At 41.0% G+C, this 17,747-nt stretch overlaps 2 protein-coding genes across 2 annotated transcripts; one reads left to right on the forward strand and one right to left on the reverse strand.

Moving 5' to 3' along the window:
* The first annotated feature begins 1,305 nt into the window (after positions 1–1,305).
* Positions 1,306–13,320, forward strand: LOC6561581 (leucine-rich repeat-containing G-protein coupled receptor 6). The gene is made up of 14 exons (XM_001988339.3): positions 1,306–1,709; positions 3,020–3,091; positions 4,051–4,194; positions 4,641–4,784; positions 5,552–5,623; positions 5,686–5,757; positions 7,649–7,717; positions 9,482–9,619; positions 9,696–9,836; positions 9,899–9,964; positions 10,023–10,166; positions 10,231–10,598; positions 10,944–12,728; positions 12,932–13,320. Exons 1-14 carry the CDS (start codon positions 1,333–1,335, stop codon positions 13,231–13,233), a joined length of 3,894 nt encoding a protein of 1,297 aa, XP_001988375.3. The 5' UTR covers positions 1,306–1,332; the 3' UTR covers positions 13,234–13,320.
* Positions 13,321–14,418: 1,098 nt separating this feature from the next.
* Positions 14,419–17,232, reverse strand: LOC122322463 (multiple epidermal growth factor-like domains protein 10). Its single transcript, XM_043214741.1, has 3 exons — positions 17,167–17,232; positions 16,404–16,459; positions 14,419–16,312 (listed from the first exon to the last, which is right to left on the reverse strand). The coding sequence occupies exons 1-3, from the start codon at positions 17,230–17,232 to the stop codon at positions 14,419–14,421; spliced, it is 2,016 nt and encodes a 671-aa protein (XP_043070676.1).
* Between the last annotated feature and the right edge of the window lie 515 nt (positions 17,233–17,747).

Here is a 17,747-nt window from a genome sequence, read left to right on the forward strand (position 1 = left end):
AATTTGTCATTCATCAGATGCGCTTTGTGCTTTGTTGTTGTTGTCCTGCTCTTGTCCTTCCGCTGCTCCTTTTGTTTCTGACAGCCTGATGAGATCTGGTCACTAAATGGCTCATTTCACACAGAGAATAGGTCTCTTTAAGTTTTCTTAACATATATGAGCCATTTGTGCTTGATTATGAGCTTGAAATAGTTTAAGTGTTTGGAAAGAGATATTTTTAAGTATTTAACACTGTGAAAAATTGTATTAAAATGAAATCAGACATTTGAAACGGACGAAAGGAGTTGGATACAGTACAGTTTAAAGAAAAGTAGGACATGTATAATCATTATTTTGATTAGTGCATTATTAACGGGAATGGGCAGTTTGAAAAAAGTTCTTGAATAAAATAAATTTATTCGTAATATATGCAGAGTATACTAACAAAGTTTTAACTGGCTTTACATTAAAGCATATATAAATATTCAAATTTTAAATATTTCAAGCAAACATGATCAGTTAGATAAAATTTTCGTATACGTAATACTAATTTGATTTCACTTTTATACATACATGTATTAATTTTACGTGTTTTTTTGTATAAACTTTGTTTTAAGCCCACTGTGAACAGCATCAATCCACGTGCAATTTGAGAACTTTGTAAACTATTGAAAAGTTGGTAAATAAACAGCAACTCCACAAGAGACATCATAGTGAAGCGAAGCAAAGGGAACAACAAATCCAACAAATTGCAAACACAATGAAATGCAGCTGAAGCAGAAAGTGAACGTAAATCAAATAGAATAAAATAAATACAAATCAAAATACAAAAGTGAGCGAAAAACGGCGGTAAAACCAACGTGCGAAGCAAGAAAACCAGCAGCAGCAGCAGCAGCAGCAACAACAACTAAAACAAATACAGCAACAACAGAGAGAGGGAAAAATCATGAGCGAGAAACGAATTGCGCACAAAACTGTCATCAAATGACAAATGCTTGACAGCATCAATCAGCAACTGAGACGACAACGGCGGCGGCAGCAGCAGCAGCAGCAGCAGCAGAGGCAGAAGCAGAAGCAGCGTCGCCGACTGAGACTGACACTGATACCAGAGCCGAGACGATGGCAGCGCATTGCCGGCGCCGCCGCAAGCAACGCAGCGACGCCGGCAGGGCAGCAGTAGCGACAGCAAAAATAGCGGCCAGTTTACTGCTGCTGGCGTCTCTGTTAGTGTCGACCACAACAGCGATGTCGACGCCGACGCATTTGAATGCAACGGTAAATGTTGCCAGCTTCATTGAAACCAAAGAAAATCGCGGCACATCCAAGCAACTTAGCACAATTAGTGTCAATAATATGTCCGCCACACCTACCGCAACGCCCACAGCCAGCACTCGGCCAGGCATTAGAGAGAACGTATTGCTGCCCTCATCAGATCCAGAGCGTGAGGCGCAAATTCTGTACGAGAAGTCTCTGCAGGAATATCATGGCAGTCAGCGCGCTGCTGCCAGTGCCAACAACTACGATGACGTCGACGGCAACGGTGGCAGTGGCAGTGGCAGCGGCAGTGGCAGTGGCAGTAAAACATCATCTCGCACACAGCACAGCGTCTGCGAGCTGTGGGTGCAGAAACATTGCCACTGCAGTGGCAGCCTCGAGAATCTTAAGTTGAGTTGCCGCAGCATCGGCATCCTTGCGGTGCCTGTCAATTTACCCAGCGAGGTCTCGATTCTGTGAGTATTCAATACCCACATATTTATATATCTATTTGTTTACACTAGATTTCACATCGGGGTGTACGGGTATAAATGACAGCATCTATTTTCATCAATTAATCATCAGATTGCTTAACTTAAAGCTTAAACTATTCCAATATAAATGAAGATCACTTAAGGACACTTTTCAGCTTAACAACTAATAACTAATAATTAATTTAAATATTTAAGGTCATTGAATGAATGCGATGAATGGCTTGGAATTTGCTCACATGTAACTAAATGGATATGTGTGAATGAATAAGAATCAAACAGTGGAAACGCGTGCATTTGAATAATTAAGTATAAGATTCATTTTATGCCTTTTCAGACGTTCCTTAATGATTTTATCACCTTCTCCTATAGTTTTACCTCATTAGAATTAAGGAAATCTGTCGCCAACTAAATCGCTGATATTAAGCGTTATTTATCGATTTCATTATTAAGCGATAATTGGGGGGGAAACAGACTAAAGAGATTGAATCATTTGGTTGCGTGAATTCCTCATATTCCCCATTCGTATAATTACAAGTCAATTTCGCAGTGTTGTCGAATCGCTTTTCGTCTATGTTTTGGCATGCGGTTTAATCTAATTACACATACGCCACGTTGCGCGACGTTTCACAATCGATGCGTCGCTTGAGTTTCAGCATGAGTTTTCTTGTATGTAAGTCACGTTTTCTTGCCGCCAAAAACCTCTCAAAGGAGTTGGGCTCCGTTTTTGGTGGCCATGCAGCACCAAGCAGCAAACAGCAGCAACAAAGTTAACCACTGATTAATGGCCGAATCGAACGGGCCATAAATAAATAAATATATGTATATATCATTTATTAATTAACGCATCGCTAGGAGACAGTCAAACAGCCATAAGTCATTGGCTATCAAATTCAGCTTTAATTATGACGGCCTGTAAAATACGATACATATGTGACACTTTGCACACAGTTTGCATTTGCAATTGTTACCGCAGTTCATCTTCATTTTTTTGCCATTTTACTGTTTGCCACCCAATTCCGCCTTTTTGGCAAGTTCAGTCAAGCTAGCTCAATATGTTTTTTCAATGAGCCATTTATCAGTTGATTGATGGCCTACAGTTAGGTTTGGGCCCTCTCTATGCCGTATTTGGCAACGTTTAGTCAGCCTTGTTTAATCAGTGTAATATTTTATTAGCCGTGTGAGTGGCTTATTGAAATTGATAGATGGCCATCTTGAAATGATATTTGTGTGCACACATTAATTTGCTTATTATATTTATATTTTTTTGCTGTTTCTTTTTTTTTCATTCATAGAGATTTGGGCAACAACAATTTGACCAGACTGGAGGCCAATTCATTTTTCATGGTGCCACATCTCGAAGAGCTGTAAGTGTAACAGACGAAAAGGGGATCATGTTAAACAGTAAACTTTTTTATAAATGCCTTAAAGTTTTTTAAAGGAGGCGCGAAAAAATAAGGAAATTGCAACAAGCTTAATAAAGATTACATGCCCTCGCAGAGGGAAGCAAATGTATAGCTAATGGCTTCGAATAAATCACCCGTAATACTTAACTATAAGTCTGCTCGGGACCTCTGCCAGTGCGGCGGTTAATACAATTAAAATAATACATTCAAATAAAATAATCAATAATCAATATAATATCGATACATTAAGATACACAATGCTTATATTCTGATATTCTGCTAAATAGATATCACATATCTGTATTCCTCGCTTATCTAATATGTGTATGTATAATATTTATAGCTATTTTTATAAATTAACAAGCTCTTTGATATCTCTGATATATATATTGAATATTGTTAATGGTTACATTACGAGCCCCGACCCCTGTCTGGGCCACAGTATAATTCACACCATACCCACTGCCAGTTGTGTTTTTTTGTCCGAACCACAAGTTATTCCAACCACACTCCCGACCCCTTTTAATCTGTGAACTAAGCAGCCAGCGATTGTTGTAACACACAAAAATGTGCTCAACAACAAAAGCGACAAAAACAATGGTAACAAAAAAACTTTCATTGTTGCCTGTCATGAGCGCTGCAACTCATTATTCAATTTCACAGTAAGCCCTCACTTCCTTCTGATTCTTTAAAAAAATCACAGTGGTCAGTTGTGGACAGGGTTAGGGCTGGGGTTAGGACATGACAGTTTCTGGGCCGATGCCACGAGCTTTATAAATTACTTGATTAAATTCTGTGTATATGTATGAGTATTTCAGCAAGTTTGCAGGATTAATTACTCGGACTGTTATCCTTGCAATTTCCTTGCATTTTCCACTTTCGACTTTCGTTGTTGACGAAGGGAAGGTTTTTATTTGCAGAACATTGTCCGACAATAGCATCATTAATATGGATCCGAACACGTTTTACGGTTTGGCCAAATTGAAGCGTTTAAGCTTGCAAAATTGCGGCCTTAAGGCCTTGGCGCCGCACTCATTTCAAGGACTCAGTCAACTAGTCAGCCTGTAAGTATGCAATAAGCAGTTCAATTTGTTGTTTGTCGCTAAGTGTGTGTGTGTGCTTGAGTGAGTGTCTGTGTGCGTGTGTGTGTGTGTGTGTGTGTGTGTCTTAATGTTTGCTTTTAAGCGTTGCCAGAGAAAGAAAGAGAGATGGAGTGGAAGGATGCAACCGAAGGCTGCGACGCCTGCAGGATCAATTAGTACGCTTGCTACCATTTAGTTTGCTCACACACATATATACACCAACCAAACATACACACGCATAAGTATTAGCAGCACTTGCCAGCAATTACACGCTATTTTGCTCATATTTTACGCTTTTCTATTTCATTCACTCGTTTCGATTTGCAATCGTTAAAAAAAAAACAAAAACAAAAACAAAAACAATATATAAATACATTCGACACCACTGCACACACCTACACTCCACCCCGCGCGGTCAAACCCTTTAGTCAATTGAATGGCAACGCCCTGGTCAGCCTGGATGGCAACTGGTTGGGCAACTTGCAGCAGCTGCGCTCCCTGCGCCTCGAGGGGAATCTCTTCTATCGCATTCCAACAAACGCTTTGGCCGGACTCAGAACACTCGAAGCACTGTGAGCGTTTTTATTCTTTCTATTATTTGTTATTTCTTTTATTTACATTGCTTATTTTTGATTGTACTGTACAGCTTGCATGTTTAATTTTATGGCATTTTTGCTAATTCGCCCAACTAAATATATAATCCAACTTTTTGTCCATATGAATGTGAATCTAATTATGCCTGCATAATTTCGCATGTGCAATTAGCAAATTTTGTTTTGAACCAGAAATGTGTGTTTTATGTGCGGCTTAAGCTGTAAATATTTGCGGTTATAATTGAAATACATGAGCCAAATGAATAGTGTCAAATTGTTAATGCAATAAATAGGAGCTCACAAAATCCAACATTTAATTTAACTGTTAGAAAATGGTACATAATAATTTCAAATTATAACTATGATATTTTGAAAAGTCAATAAATTAAATAGTTATTCTACTACTTTAACATCTATTTCAATCTGTCCTTATTTTGAGTACATTTGTATGTCTTATCTAATGACATATTTCCAAGTAGTCTTCTTAAATTACTATCCTTCTGTTAATCGATTACTATATTCAAAGCTAGCATTAATTTGTTGAGCATGTTTTTGTCAATTCGAACTCTGAACCCTTTAAGATTTACAATTTCTAACAACAACTAAAGAACTTTATGCAATTGTACCCCATAAAAAGTTGAATAATAACCGAAAGCAGTTGCTCATAAAATTCACGATTATTCATTATTTCCCTTTTATCCACTTTCATTCATAATGCGACCTCATTAATGGAACGAAATGTAAAGCAATTTGGGCAGCAATTTGTTGACAATAATAAACGATGAGGATTTTCCCCGCATGCCAAACTTGATCGTGCTGTAAGTAATATTTTAGCTATAAATATGTTGATAACGGTCTGTATTTATTGTTTCTCTTACAGTTTACTGAAGCGAAATCAAATTATGAAAATATCAGCGGGTGCTCTCAAGAATTTAACAGCTTTAAAAGTTTTGTAAGTAACTTTAGCAAGAACAAATAACGTAAGCAATTTTTACATAAACACACACATACAAACATATATGCATATGCAGATGCCTTGACAGGACAGGACGGAACATGACAGAACAGAGTAGGATAATACAGAATTGGAGCGACCAACAAAACTGAAAGTGTTATTTAAGTCGAGTCTTAGACAATGTTGAAGTCATTTTTAAATACTCTAGTAAAAAGTTAACTAAAGAAGGAGACAGTGGAGTGAAAATACAGCTTAAGTTTTTATAAATAATGGAGAGATTAGCACAATAGCATTCAAATATATTAGAATTATCTGCCTAGAGATCTGTAAGAAAAAATCGCAACTTTTTAAATGATGTGCAACATTTAAAATATATGGAAACAAGCTAAAAATAAATGAATGCAATTTATATGAGCAGGAATCTATTTCTGTATAGAGTATGTTTATTTTAGATTATCCGTTGCACCGCAAACGTAATGGGAAAGTTCCATACTTGAGCACTTCACCAAAGTACAAACAGCAGCAAGTTGAAGTGCAAGTGGAAATGGTGTTTATCCGTTTCATTTTTGTTGTTGTTTTTTCTTTTGTGTTTGTGGAGCGAATAAATTTCAATTTTAAGCGAAACTTTTTTTTTTTTTGGTTTTGCGACAGCTTAAATTGTCGTCGTTTCGACGCCGCTGCTGACGTCGCAGTCGCAGTCGCAGTCGCGGTCGCGGTCGCTGTTGTTGTTGCTGTTGCTGTTGCTGTTGCTGTTTACCACGAATTTCTGGCTTTTGCATTGCATACTTTGAGGGCGTGTGGGAAAAACGCCGTTTGCCCACCTCGAGGGCTGCAGACGATGACAAATATGCAAATTTATGTTGTGGCTGCAGGACGTGGGAACTAAACTAAACAGACAAACTATGCGTGACAGGGGAGTGAGAGGATAAGGCAAACGTGCAACTGTTTAACGAGAAGCAGCAGCAGGAGATGAATGCATCGAGTGAAAGTGAAAAACTTTTGCCGTGCAACGCGTAAATCTGTGTTGAAAGTATAAAGAAATTTTCCGTATGCATTTCTCCAGAGATTTATGAGTTTTTTTACCCAGACTCCCTTCGGACACTCCCCAACAAGTTGCGTGTCTGTTATGTGTTCACCGAGTGAAAGTTGTCCGAGTTTTGTTTAATGCCAGACACGCACTACGACGACGAATAGGGAAATGAAAAAGTGGTGAGAAGCACAATGCGAGCTGTAAAGGATATCCCCATATATAAATATATAATATATATATATTTATATGGTTCCGTTAGTTTTAATTAAATACTGAACATTCTGCGGAGATAAGATTTTAAATTCATTAAATATTTAAAATATCAAATAGAAGTAACAAAAATTTAAGTTTTTTTTAAAGATATCGCTTCGAAAAACAATGCTAACAATTTGTATATAAATAAATAATACATATTTATTTATATATTATTTAAAAAGTTTTCCCCAACGAGTAAAATATATTCATGTTAAAAGAAATAAGAAGAAGCCCATTAAAGCATATATCTAATAATACATAGTACATAGTATATTGTAAAGGAGAAATAATACATATATATAATAATAATATTATTATTTTTTGACCCTCACGTATAATTGAAATCAATGCACTTTGTTGAAAACTAAATTTTATATTCATGCATAAATTTTGCATCCCGACCACACAATTTGAAGTGTCCGGGGTCGATCCAATCAGAATGTTACGGCTACGTGCGGACACGTACTTTCACAGACTGGAACCTCGAAAGGCGAACCGCAATGAAACCGTATGCAAATACACATGACTCATAAAAGAAATCAGAATATTTTTAAATGTTATTTGAAATGTGGTTCAATAATATTTGCTATATTTGTTTTTTAGGGAGCTGGATGATAATTTGATAAGCAGCTTGCCCGAGGGACTTGGCAAATTGCCCCAGCTGCAGGAGCTGTAAGTATCTATGCCAGGTGTTTTAAAAAGATTAACAAAACGTGGGTTGAGGAGGGCTGAATGAGAAGTGGTGAACTAGTAAGGACTTGCTGCAATTTGCTGCTTTGTTAAGTTGCCAGCACAACATTTCCTACTTTGTCAGGCGGCAAACAAGCGGAAACCAAAAATCATAACGCATCATTACTTTGTGAATTTACGATATAGCCCTTACACCCGACCACACACTTTATTCTATGAACTGCATTCGCCGTTGACTTGAGCCACATCCTGTAGCCATTGCAATTGCAACTCTTTTTGTTTTTCTTCATCGATAGAGTATATCAACTTAATCAAGTCGCTTGTAAGGCAAGTAGATTATTATGCATTTTAAGTTGAAAGAGAAACCGTTTTTAGATGTAAAGATGTGGAAGGAATCCAATGCAACGCATTTATTTAATTATCTAATAACGCACAAAACATGCTAAAATGATTATCAGTTTCAAACAAATAGCACAATAATTATTATTAAATATATCATTCATATTCGAAAGTCAATAATGTTGCCATAATTTTAATTAAACTTGCTTGAAGTTTGATAAACAATAATTTTAAGAGGATACTTTAGAGTATTCTGCTTCAGTCATTATTCCATCGATAGTAAATTGTAAGCAAGAGTATATAATAGTCGCTAATTCGATATTTTTTCAATCTAGTCGCAGTTGCATTTTGTTTGTGCCACACGCACTTCCTGCAAGTGGCAAATGCGGCAACTGGCAACTGCCAACTGGCGACTGTCATTGAAATCGTTGACATCGTTGCGACGGTTTTTGCCTTTCTCAACGTTTCTCAAATGTCTCCCCAAGGAAATTCAATTTCTGGTAAACAGGATAATTATGAGCATGTTAAATGTTGCGATAAAAGCCACGCTGCGATGCACTCAGCGTCGGCGACCCAGCCGAAGCATTGCTATCGCCATGATTGGGGAATTAAACTGGCAAATAAATTTGTTGCAGCGAAGGTGGGTGGGGGAGGGCCATTGGGGAGCTGGCTTTAGATATCTTGCACTTTTTCTTGGTTCACATGTGATGTGGTTTATTTTTTTTTTTGCTACCCACTGGCAAGAAAAACAAATTTAAAAGGATTAAGAACATTTTGTAGTGCTTGCAGTTTGTTAACGGCAAGTGAGGGATGCTAACAAAGAAAGTAAAAGAAAATCCAGGCAAGAAATTAAAACCGATAAACTCTGAGATTTCGTATGGACTCATGCTAGCTAATAAAAATTAGTTTTATGACTAAGCATTTAATGGGGTGAATGAAGTGAATGAGACGAAATTAATTATATACTTATTGATACTTAACAAAAGGTCAATAATTATATAAACAGGAGAAGTAAAAAAACAGTAAAAGTCGTTGCCAAAAACTATAAAATACGATTTTATTATTTTCGAGATCTTCAATATAACAAATTATGTTTTTTAATAGATGTTGTTCCCTACGATTTAAGAAATGTATGGAAACTCGACCTTAAATGTTGACCCACAAAAGTAAAGCACTTTAAAAGTTCACATGTGCATTTCCTGAATGTTGGCCAAGAAAAACTGAGAGACGATAACAAATTGTGCGCCCAAGAACTGATTTTATGCGTGGCAGTTGTCACACTGCCTTTTGGTTGCTGGCCAACTTGACTTTCAAATGCAGCTGCAACGCGCAAGTGGCACTTGTCAGCAGAGTGCATCTTAAAGATACACGCTAGATATTTCACAGATACGTATCTATCTTTTGCAGTTCCATGACTAGCAATCGACTGCGCTGGATTAACGACACCGAGCTGCCGCGAACCATGCAAATACTTGATCTGCGAGCGAATCCATTGTCCACGATCACAACGGGCGCCTTTCGTGGCATGGCCAAGCTAAGAAAACTGTAAGACCTTAAAGTTAATGATTCTAATTTAATTTATATGTATATATATGTGTTTGTGTGTGTATTGTAATTTTAGTATACTTTCCGATGTGCGCACTTTGAAGAACTTTCCCGAGCTGGAAGGCTGCCATGCACTGGAGATACTCAAATTGGATCGGGCGGGCATACAGGAGGTGCCCCCAAATCTGTGTCGTCAAACGCCAAGACTGAAGAGTTTGTAAGCTAAAAGAATATATATATTTTACTTAAGATCAGATCTAATCTTGCCATTTTTCACAGAGAACTTAAAACCAATTCCCTGAAAACCATCCCAAATTTAAGTAGCTGCAGAGACTTAAGGCTGTTGTGAGTTTACAAAAGTTCACAACAAAGCGATATGAAATTCTAGAATATTACTTTTCAGAGATCTATCGAGTAATCAAATCGAAACACTGCATGGACGACCTTTTCATGGGCTAAAGCAGCTGCATGATCTGTTGCTCTCCTACAATCGCATCAGGTCCTTGCCACAGGATGCCTTTCAAGGAATACCCAAACTGCAACTGCTGTAAGTGAACCGATCACCTCTATAAAACAAATAGCTCGTAACTAATTTTCTGTTGTTCACGCAGTGATTTAGAGGGCAATGAGATTGGTTCAATACACAAGGATGCTTTTTCCGTATTTACGGCTCTGGAGGATCTCAATTTGGGTAATAACATATTCCCCCATCTACCGGAAGCGGGTTTGCGGGCTTTACTGCATTTGAAGACATTTAATAATCCGAAGCTGCGAGAGTTTCCCCCACCTGACACCTTTCCACGTATTCAGACCCTGATCCTATCCTATGCCTACCACTGCTGTGCCTTCCTGCCCCTGGTGGCGATGTCTGCCCAGCGGAAGACCTCGCAGGTCCAGGAAGCGGTCCTATTTCCCTCAGATGCGGAGTTCGATATGACTCTGTGGAACAACAGCATGATGAACATTTGGCCACAGATGCGTGAGTAGTCAATTTAGGTTGAAAAATAAAATTCTTTAATAGCAAATATATGCCGAATTGGGATTTTTTCAAATTCTAAAATTCTACAAATCCTGAATTCTTAACTTGAACTCCAACTGAAAGAGAAACAGAGCCTAATTTAAACAAACTTTATTTTCACACTAATTTTAATCGAATTTATTATTTAAAATATGAAATTCAGGATTTATTTAAATAATTTAATTCTACAGAATTAAATTTAACGAATTTAATTCCAAAAATAATATAAGTCAAATATTACAAAATAAAGAATTTCAAAATATGTATTATGTTTCAACTGTTACATTAATTTTTTACTTCTCGCAGATAACCTCAGCAAGCAGTTGGGCGCCGCCATGCACGATCTGTGGGATTCACCAATGAACAACTACAATCTGAATGAGGATTTGCAGCAGCTGCCCACTGGTAGCCAATCCCCCAGCAGCTACATGGAGGAGTATTTCGAGGAACATGATGTGAGTGCTCCCGGCACTGGGTACGGTTTTGGGTCTGGTCTATTTAGTGGCATTACGGCTGATGATCTGCAGCCGGGATCTGTGCAGTGCTTACCCATGCCGGGTCCTTTTCTACCATGTGCGGATCTCTTTGACTGGTGGACACTGCGCTGCGGTGTTTGGGTTGTCTTTCTGCTGGCACTGCTGGGCAATGGAACCGTTGTCTTTGTGCTGGTCTGCTCCCGATCCAAGATGGATGTGCCAAGGTTTCTTGTCTGCAATCTAGCTGCCGCTGACTTCTTTATGGGCATATATTTGGGCATCTTGGCCATTGTCGATGCAGCTACATTGGGTGAGTTTCGCATGTTTGCGATACCCTGGCAAATGTCGCTGCTCTGCCAGCTGGCTGGATTTCTGGCTGTGCTCAGCTCCGAGTTATCCGTGTACACGTTGGCGGTGATTACGCTGGAGCGCAATTATGCGATAACCCATGCGATACACTTAAACAAGCGTCTCTCGCTGCGCCAGGCGGGCTATATTATGAGTGTTGGTTGGATTTTTGCACTGATGATGGCGTGTCTGCCACTTCTTGGCGTCTCCGACTATCGCAAGTTTGCCGTCTGTTTGCCATTTGAGACGACAACGGGTGTGGCGAGTCTAACATACGTGATCAGTCTGATGTTCATCAATGGCTGCGCATTTCTCACACTTATGGGCTGCTACCTGAAGATGTACTGGGCCATTAGGGGTAGCCAGGCGTGGAATACGAATGATTCGCGAATTGCCAAACGTATGGCTCTGTTGGTGTTTACGGATTTCCTCTGCTGGTCGCCCATAGCCTTCTTCTCCGTTACGGCCATCTTTGGACTGCAACTCATTTCGCTGGAGCAGGCGAAGATCTTTACGGTTTTTGTGCTGCCATTGAATAGCTGCTGCAATCCGTTCCTCTATGCCATCATGACCAAGCAGTTCAAGAAGGATTGTGTTACGCTCTGCAAGCATTTCGAGGAAACACGTGTGGGTGGCGCCGCCACGGCCGCTCGTGCCGCTCGCGGAGCCGGCAAACGGGGAGCGGGCGGTGAGCTGCCGCCACCTTTGCTACCTGTCACGGGGGTGGCACATCCGCCGGGCTGCCGCTGCCTGCGCATGCTGCCCAGCGAGATGCCCAATTGGCATAAGATGGAGCGTGAGCCGACGCTGTGGCAGCGACTCAAGCGTCTCTGCTGTGGCAAGCATAGTCGCAAGCAGCGACGCCAGCCGCAACAGCGACGTCAGCGTGCCTACACAGCAGCCGCCGCCAATCCGTATCAGTATCAGTTTGCGGAGTTGCGACAGCAGCGCAAGAATCGCGCCAGTTCCATTTCCAGCGAGAACTTCTGCAGCTCGCGCAGCTCCAGCTGGCGGCATGGTGCCAACTCATCGACACCGGCACCCCAGGCGAACTGCAGCATGCCACTAAAGCTGATGGAACCCGGCCAGGGTCATGCCCATGGCAGGCGACGTCACTCTGCCTGGCTAATCACCAGAAAGACCTCCCAGGACTCCAATCTATCCAGTTCGCGCAACGACTCTTCAGCATCGGCCACAACAGCCAGCACTTCCACATTCCGACTGTCGCGCTCCAGTGCCGGCAGCAGCACTCCACTGCCCTCCATAGGTGAGTGTACGGATCAAAGATCGTTTTATCTGATCTACTCTCTAAAGATTTATCTAAGCTTAACTAGGACATTAAAGAATAATTTGATTTAAATTTTAAAATGCTTAGAAAATAGGTGTAGAGGAACGTATAATCTTTGGATATATTTTAAGACTATTCCATAAGTGAAATGAAATTAAACATATTGAAATCCCTTGTTGCAGCTCACAATGGCAAGCAGCAGCATGAGGCATTGAGCAAGCCGCGACTGGTGCGCCAGGAGGCGGTGCAGGAGGAGGAGGATTCTTCGCCGCCACGTCTGGGTGTGCGATTTCTACCCACCATTCCCTCCGCCGCAGACAGTTCAGTTGTCTTGGATGATGGGGATTCGGCGGGCGGTGCATTTATGGGCATGCCGCTTCCTGGAGTCTCGAGTGGTTTTCTCGTGATGCATTCGCCACCAGCAGCCCAAATGCAGCCGGAAAAGCCACCACCAGCGCCAAATGATGCACCGCCGCCGCCATGACCGGGTAGCTCTCCGAGGTCTTGGGGTAGCTGGAAGCGAGAGGGTTGGGGGGGAGTGGGAGGAGGCCAAGAGGAGACCTTCTTGTAAACTGGGGAACAGAAAGCTCACTGTGTTCATAGATTGTATTCGGGGCATAGTGTAATATATTGCAACTGGCCGTGTTCATCCATACAAATAATCTTAAGTAGTCAATTTGTTGGGTTCGAGTCAAGGATACCAATTTCACAAAATTTCATCGATTGGATCCAAGCGACATTTAAACACGAGTATTATGTACTACATATATGTATGTAATTTATTAATAGATGTACGCTTTAATTAAGTCCACTATCTATAGACCAGCATATATATGTATTTAGTGTATAGTCTAGATTAGTTGATATATGTCTATATTTCGATATGCGCGTAAAATATTTGCAGAATGCTAAGCATTTGACGACATTACTTGATGAGATGAAATTAGTTCTATATACACATAGAAAACGATTGATATGAAACCGAAACCAAGCCATAAAATATTAAAGTTAATCTATTTACAGTAAGTTTGTCATCATATTTATTGGGGAAACTATTATTATCAAGAACATGATTCTAGCTGGTGTTTTCTTCGTAAGTTAAAATTGCAGTCTCTTTCCCAGTAATCAGTAAGACGATTGTCGCATTTGATTTTCATTTATGTATTTATATTGTGTACAGAAATCATTATTTGGCTTGCATACCCATATAGAATGGAAACAATTCAAAATCTAAATTATGAAATAATAAGAGGTGAAGAATTGATTTACCTAATGCAATCGCAGGTGCCTCAATGCTTTCCAAATGGTGTAGTGAAAAAAATGATAAGCTTATTCAGTTTAAATTTGAACGCGTCGGATGCTAATTAATCAAAATTGTATTCACTCCAATTCCGTATGCGATGCTCATTTTATTAATATACATATACAAGCTAATACATTTTTTTTTCTGTATAATAGCGGAAAATTAGAACCAATATGCTAAGGTCGCCAAATGACATAGGCTTACAAATCTTATTTGTATAATCATTAGTTTGTAATAATTTATAAGACTATTTCTGTTGTTTTGTATTTGATTTATGTTACATTAAGCAAAATAACTTGTAATTCAAGAGGAAAATGTTACGAGTTGAAACAGTTTTGGTAAATGCTAGCTATTAGTACTTATCGACTAATCGCCCAAACCGTCCTCTCGGTCACTGGGTAGTAGCTCATCATGAGCCATGCAGACGCCATAACTGGGATTCTCGATGAGGTGTACCTGTTGCTTATCCTTTTGCGCTCGCCTGCGCTGCAGAAACATGCGCGTGAGTAGCACCGGCAACATTATCAGGACCACACAGAGCAATACCGTCAGCACGAGTTGCGTCCAGCTGGAGAAGCCGCTGGCTCCAACTGTGGAAAGAACATGATAGGTTTGCTGCTCACAGATTTCGGGCGCTACACAGATGCTGTCCTTGTCACAAGGCTGGCTACAGTAGGGTGCACATTCGGTGGTGCTGCCCTCGATGAATCTGTAGCCAAATAGGCAGGTGCACTCATCTGGTCGCAGGCACTCGGCGTTGATGCATCGCTTCTTGCACTGAGCGCGACACAGTTGCGGTTCACTGGAGTTGGTCACCTCATAACCGGCACTGCACTCACATTGTCCCGGTGCAGTGCAGCGTCCATTCTCGCAGGCCGGACGACAGCTGGGAATGCACATATAGCCTTCTTTGGTATCCTCATAGCCCGGCCAGCACTCGCAGCTGTTGGGCTCCACGCAGGTGCCATTTCTGCAGCTGGGCGAGCAGACGGGATCACAAATCGAATTGGAGCCGGCCCTCAATTGATAGCCCTCATAGCAGCGACAACGTCCTGTGCCGCCCTCGCACCGACTATTGATGCACTTCTGAGCGCAGTGCGGCTCACAGGTGCCGCTGGGCCAACGATTGGCAAAGCCCGGCTCACATTGACAGATCTCGGGCGCAATGCAGCGACCAAAGCCACAATTCATACTGCATATGGGCTCACACACAAAGGGATCATTGGCACTGGGACGATGGCCGTTGAAGCAGCGACAGAGATTGGGACCCACACAGCTGCCATAGATGCAGGATCGATTGCACTTGGGTACACAGTACGAGGAAGTCAGCGCTTCGTAGCCCGCCAAGCAGGAGCACACATCTGGACTGCTGCAGATGCCATTATAGCATCTCTTCGAGCAGAATGGCTCACAGTGTGTGTCGCTGCCATTGACTCGGATATAGCCCTCTTGACAGGTGCAGGTGTCTGGTGCACTGCAGCGAGCATTGGTCCCACAGGCCGGCTGGCAAACAGGACTACATTGATGGGGAGATAGCTTCATGTAACCCTTGTGGCACTCACAGCGACCCGGTGCATTGCAGAAGCCATTCTCACAGCCCTGACGACAGCTGGGAGTGCAAACATGGTGGGAGCCATTGAGCGGCACATGCCCATCGTGGCAACGGCAGTGATTCGGTGCCGCACAGCTGCCGTTAACACAGGCTGGCTGGCAGACGGGCTCACAGCCGGCAGAGATGCGTCTGTCCACATGCACATAGCCCACATTGCAGACACACTGTTCCGGCTGCATGCAGAGACCATTGCGACAGCCGCTGCTGCACACCGGATCGCAGCGTTGGTGCTGATGATAATTCCAGTGCAGCTCATAGCCGGCATGGCACCTTATCTCATTGGGAGCCACGCAATCGCCGTGCTCCGTCTTGTCCACGCATACGGGCACACACTTGCCGAGCGTCTCATTCCGCTGGTAGCCCGAGTTGCAGACACACTGCTGCGGCGTCACACAATGTCCGTTGGTGCAATCTGTGGCACCACAGATCGGCTCACAGACGCTCTGACTGTCGTTGCGGAAGCGAAAGCCCTCCAAGCACTGACAGACATCGGGCGCGGTGCAATTTCCATTTATGCAGTGCTCACTGCACTCAGGCAGACACACGCTGCGATTCTTCTGGCTTTTGTAGCCCTGGCCACAGATACACACCTCCGGCAATATACATTTGCCGCCAGGGCCACAATCATGACACTTGGGCAAACACTCGCTGCTGCAATAGGGTCAGAGAAAGAGGAGAGAGACAAGTTGGCGACAATTTTAATGTTAACGTTTTAGACATCTGTTTAGTGTCCACTTACTTCTTATCCTTGCGCTCGTATCCCTCACAGCAGACAATATCGATTGACATATATGTCTATTTTAGAATTAAACAAAAGTTAATTAGTGTTGAATCAATATCGCCTTTGTCTGCCATCTAATATCTACTTTAATCTATCTATGATAATTCTAAGCCAACAAAATTTTATTTTAAATATTAATATGACTCAGATTCAGAAAATATGTATATATATTTTCAAACAATCATGAGTCCTAGGGACATTCAGTATTCAGATTGATTGACATTATATTTAATTGTTTATATATCGTTAGACTCAAACACATTTTAACTTTGCGATCTATTAAAATAGTATATACAGATTTATGTTTTCCATATGTTCTATTTGAACCGTTGTGAAGAGAGCTGTACTTTTTTTGATTCTCTAAATGTCTTTGTTAAAATATAACAGATATTATTCCGTCGTTGGATTATTAAAACTGGACACTTCTTATGAGACTTCACTGGAGCAAAAATTGAATTTTGTTGTTAGTTGATTGATAGTTAAAATCTGCAATATTAATTATTTCTCCATCAAGCTGTTTTCACTGTAATTACCACTGATGAATTATGTCATACTTAAAAAAAAAATACAAAGCAATTAAATTAAAAGAGTCTTACTTAAGCGATTTATAAAATTAGGTAATCAACAATTCGAAAAGCGGAAATTTATTGCTATTCCGATTATCCCAATATTCTTATCAACATTTTATTTTTAAATTAACATATAGGATCTGAATACATACCTCACTGATGGGTCGCACCACAAAGCAGTCACTGGTGCAGTTGCTCGGGCCATGATATTTGCGCATGGTCACCGGAATTGTCCTCGTTTTCAATGCTCTTTCGAATTGTTTTGGATTAGCTTAGCGCTCGGAAGGATATTTCGGAATTACTTACGGCACATGTTCAACACACGCATCAATTTGTAACCAGAAGAGGCCCATGCTCACTAAACACACGATGAGTATTCGCCACATTATTGTATTTTGCGTACCAGTCGCTTTAATGCACAATTTACAAATGAACTGACAAATGATATTTCAATTGCAGCTCAATGAGCGAAAGAGGCCAGACTTCTGTGCTTGAGCTTATCAAAGAGCTATGCATAATATATAAATGCGTATACATATGCGTTTGTTGAACCCAATGTTTCCAAAACAACGACCTCATCCTCATCCAACAGCCGGATGGTATTTGTGATACGCCAAAAGTTGCAGAGGTCCTTAACATTGAGTATAACAAATGAATTTAATGATTTCGTTCTCGTGCCTGTACTTTAGCAGTGCGCACTTATGACATCAATGCGAAATAAAAGCCTATATAT

This window comes from Drosophila grimshawi, unplaced genomic scaffold, assembly GCF_018153295.1.
Source record: "Drosophila grimshawi isolate 15287-2541.00 unplaced genomic scaffold, ASM1815329v1 contig_1377, whole genome shotgun sequence".
Classification (NCBI taxonomy): Eukaryota; Metazoa; Arthropoda; class Insecta; order Diptera; family Drosophilidae; genus Drosophila; species Drosophila grimshawi.

Bases quoted from the DNA above. Each gene is read 5' to 3' on its own strand.
- LOC6561581 (XM_001988339.3), top strand. From the start codon at position 1,333: ATGTCCGCCACACCTACCGCAACGCCCACAGCCAGCACTCGGCCAGGC. The intron at 9,837-9,898 runs GTAAGCTAAAAG...CATTTTTCACAG, and splicing joins ACGCCAAGACTGAAGAGTTT to AGAACTTAAAACCAATTCCC. The intron at 10,599-10,943 runs GTGAGTAGTCAA...TACTTCTCGCAG, and splicing joins GAACATTTGGCCACAGATGC to ATAACCTCAGCAAGCAGTTG.
- LOC122322463 (XM_043214741.1), bottom strand. From the start codon at position 17,232: ATGCGCAAATATCATGGCCCGAGCAACTGCACCAGTGACTGCTTTGTG. The intron at 16,460-17,166 runs GTATGTATTCAG...ATTCTAAAATAG, and splicing joins TGGTGCGACCCATCAGTGAG to ACATATATGTCAATCGATAT. The intron at 16,313-16,403 runs GTAAGTGGACAC...CTATTGCAGCAG, and splicing joins TACGAGCGCAAGGATAAGAA to CGAGTGTTTGCCCAAGTGTC.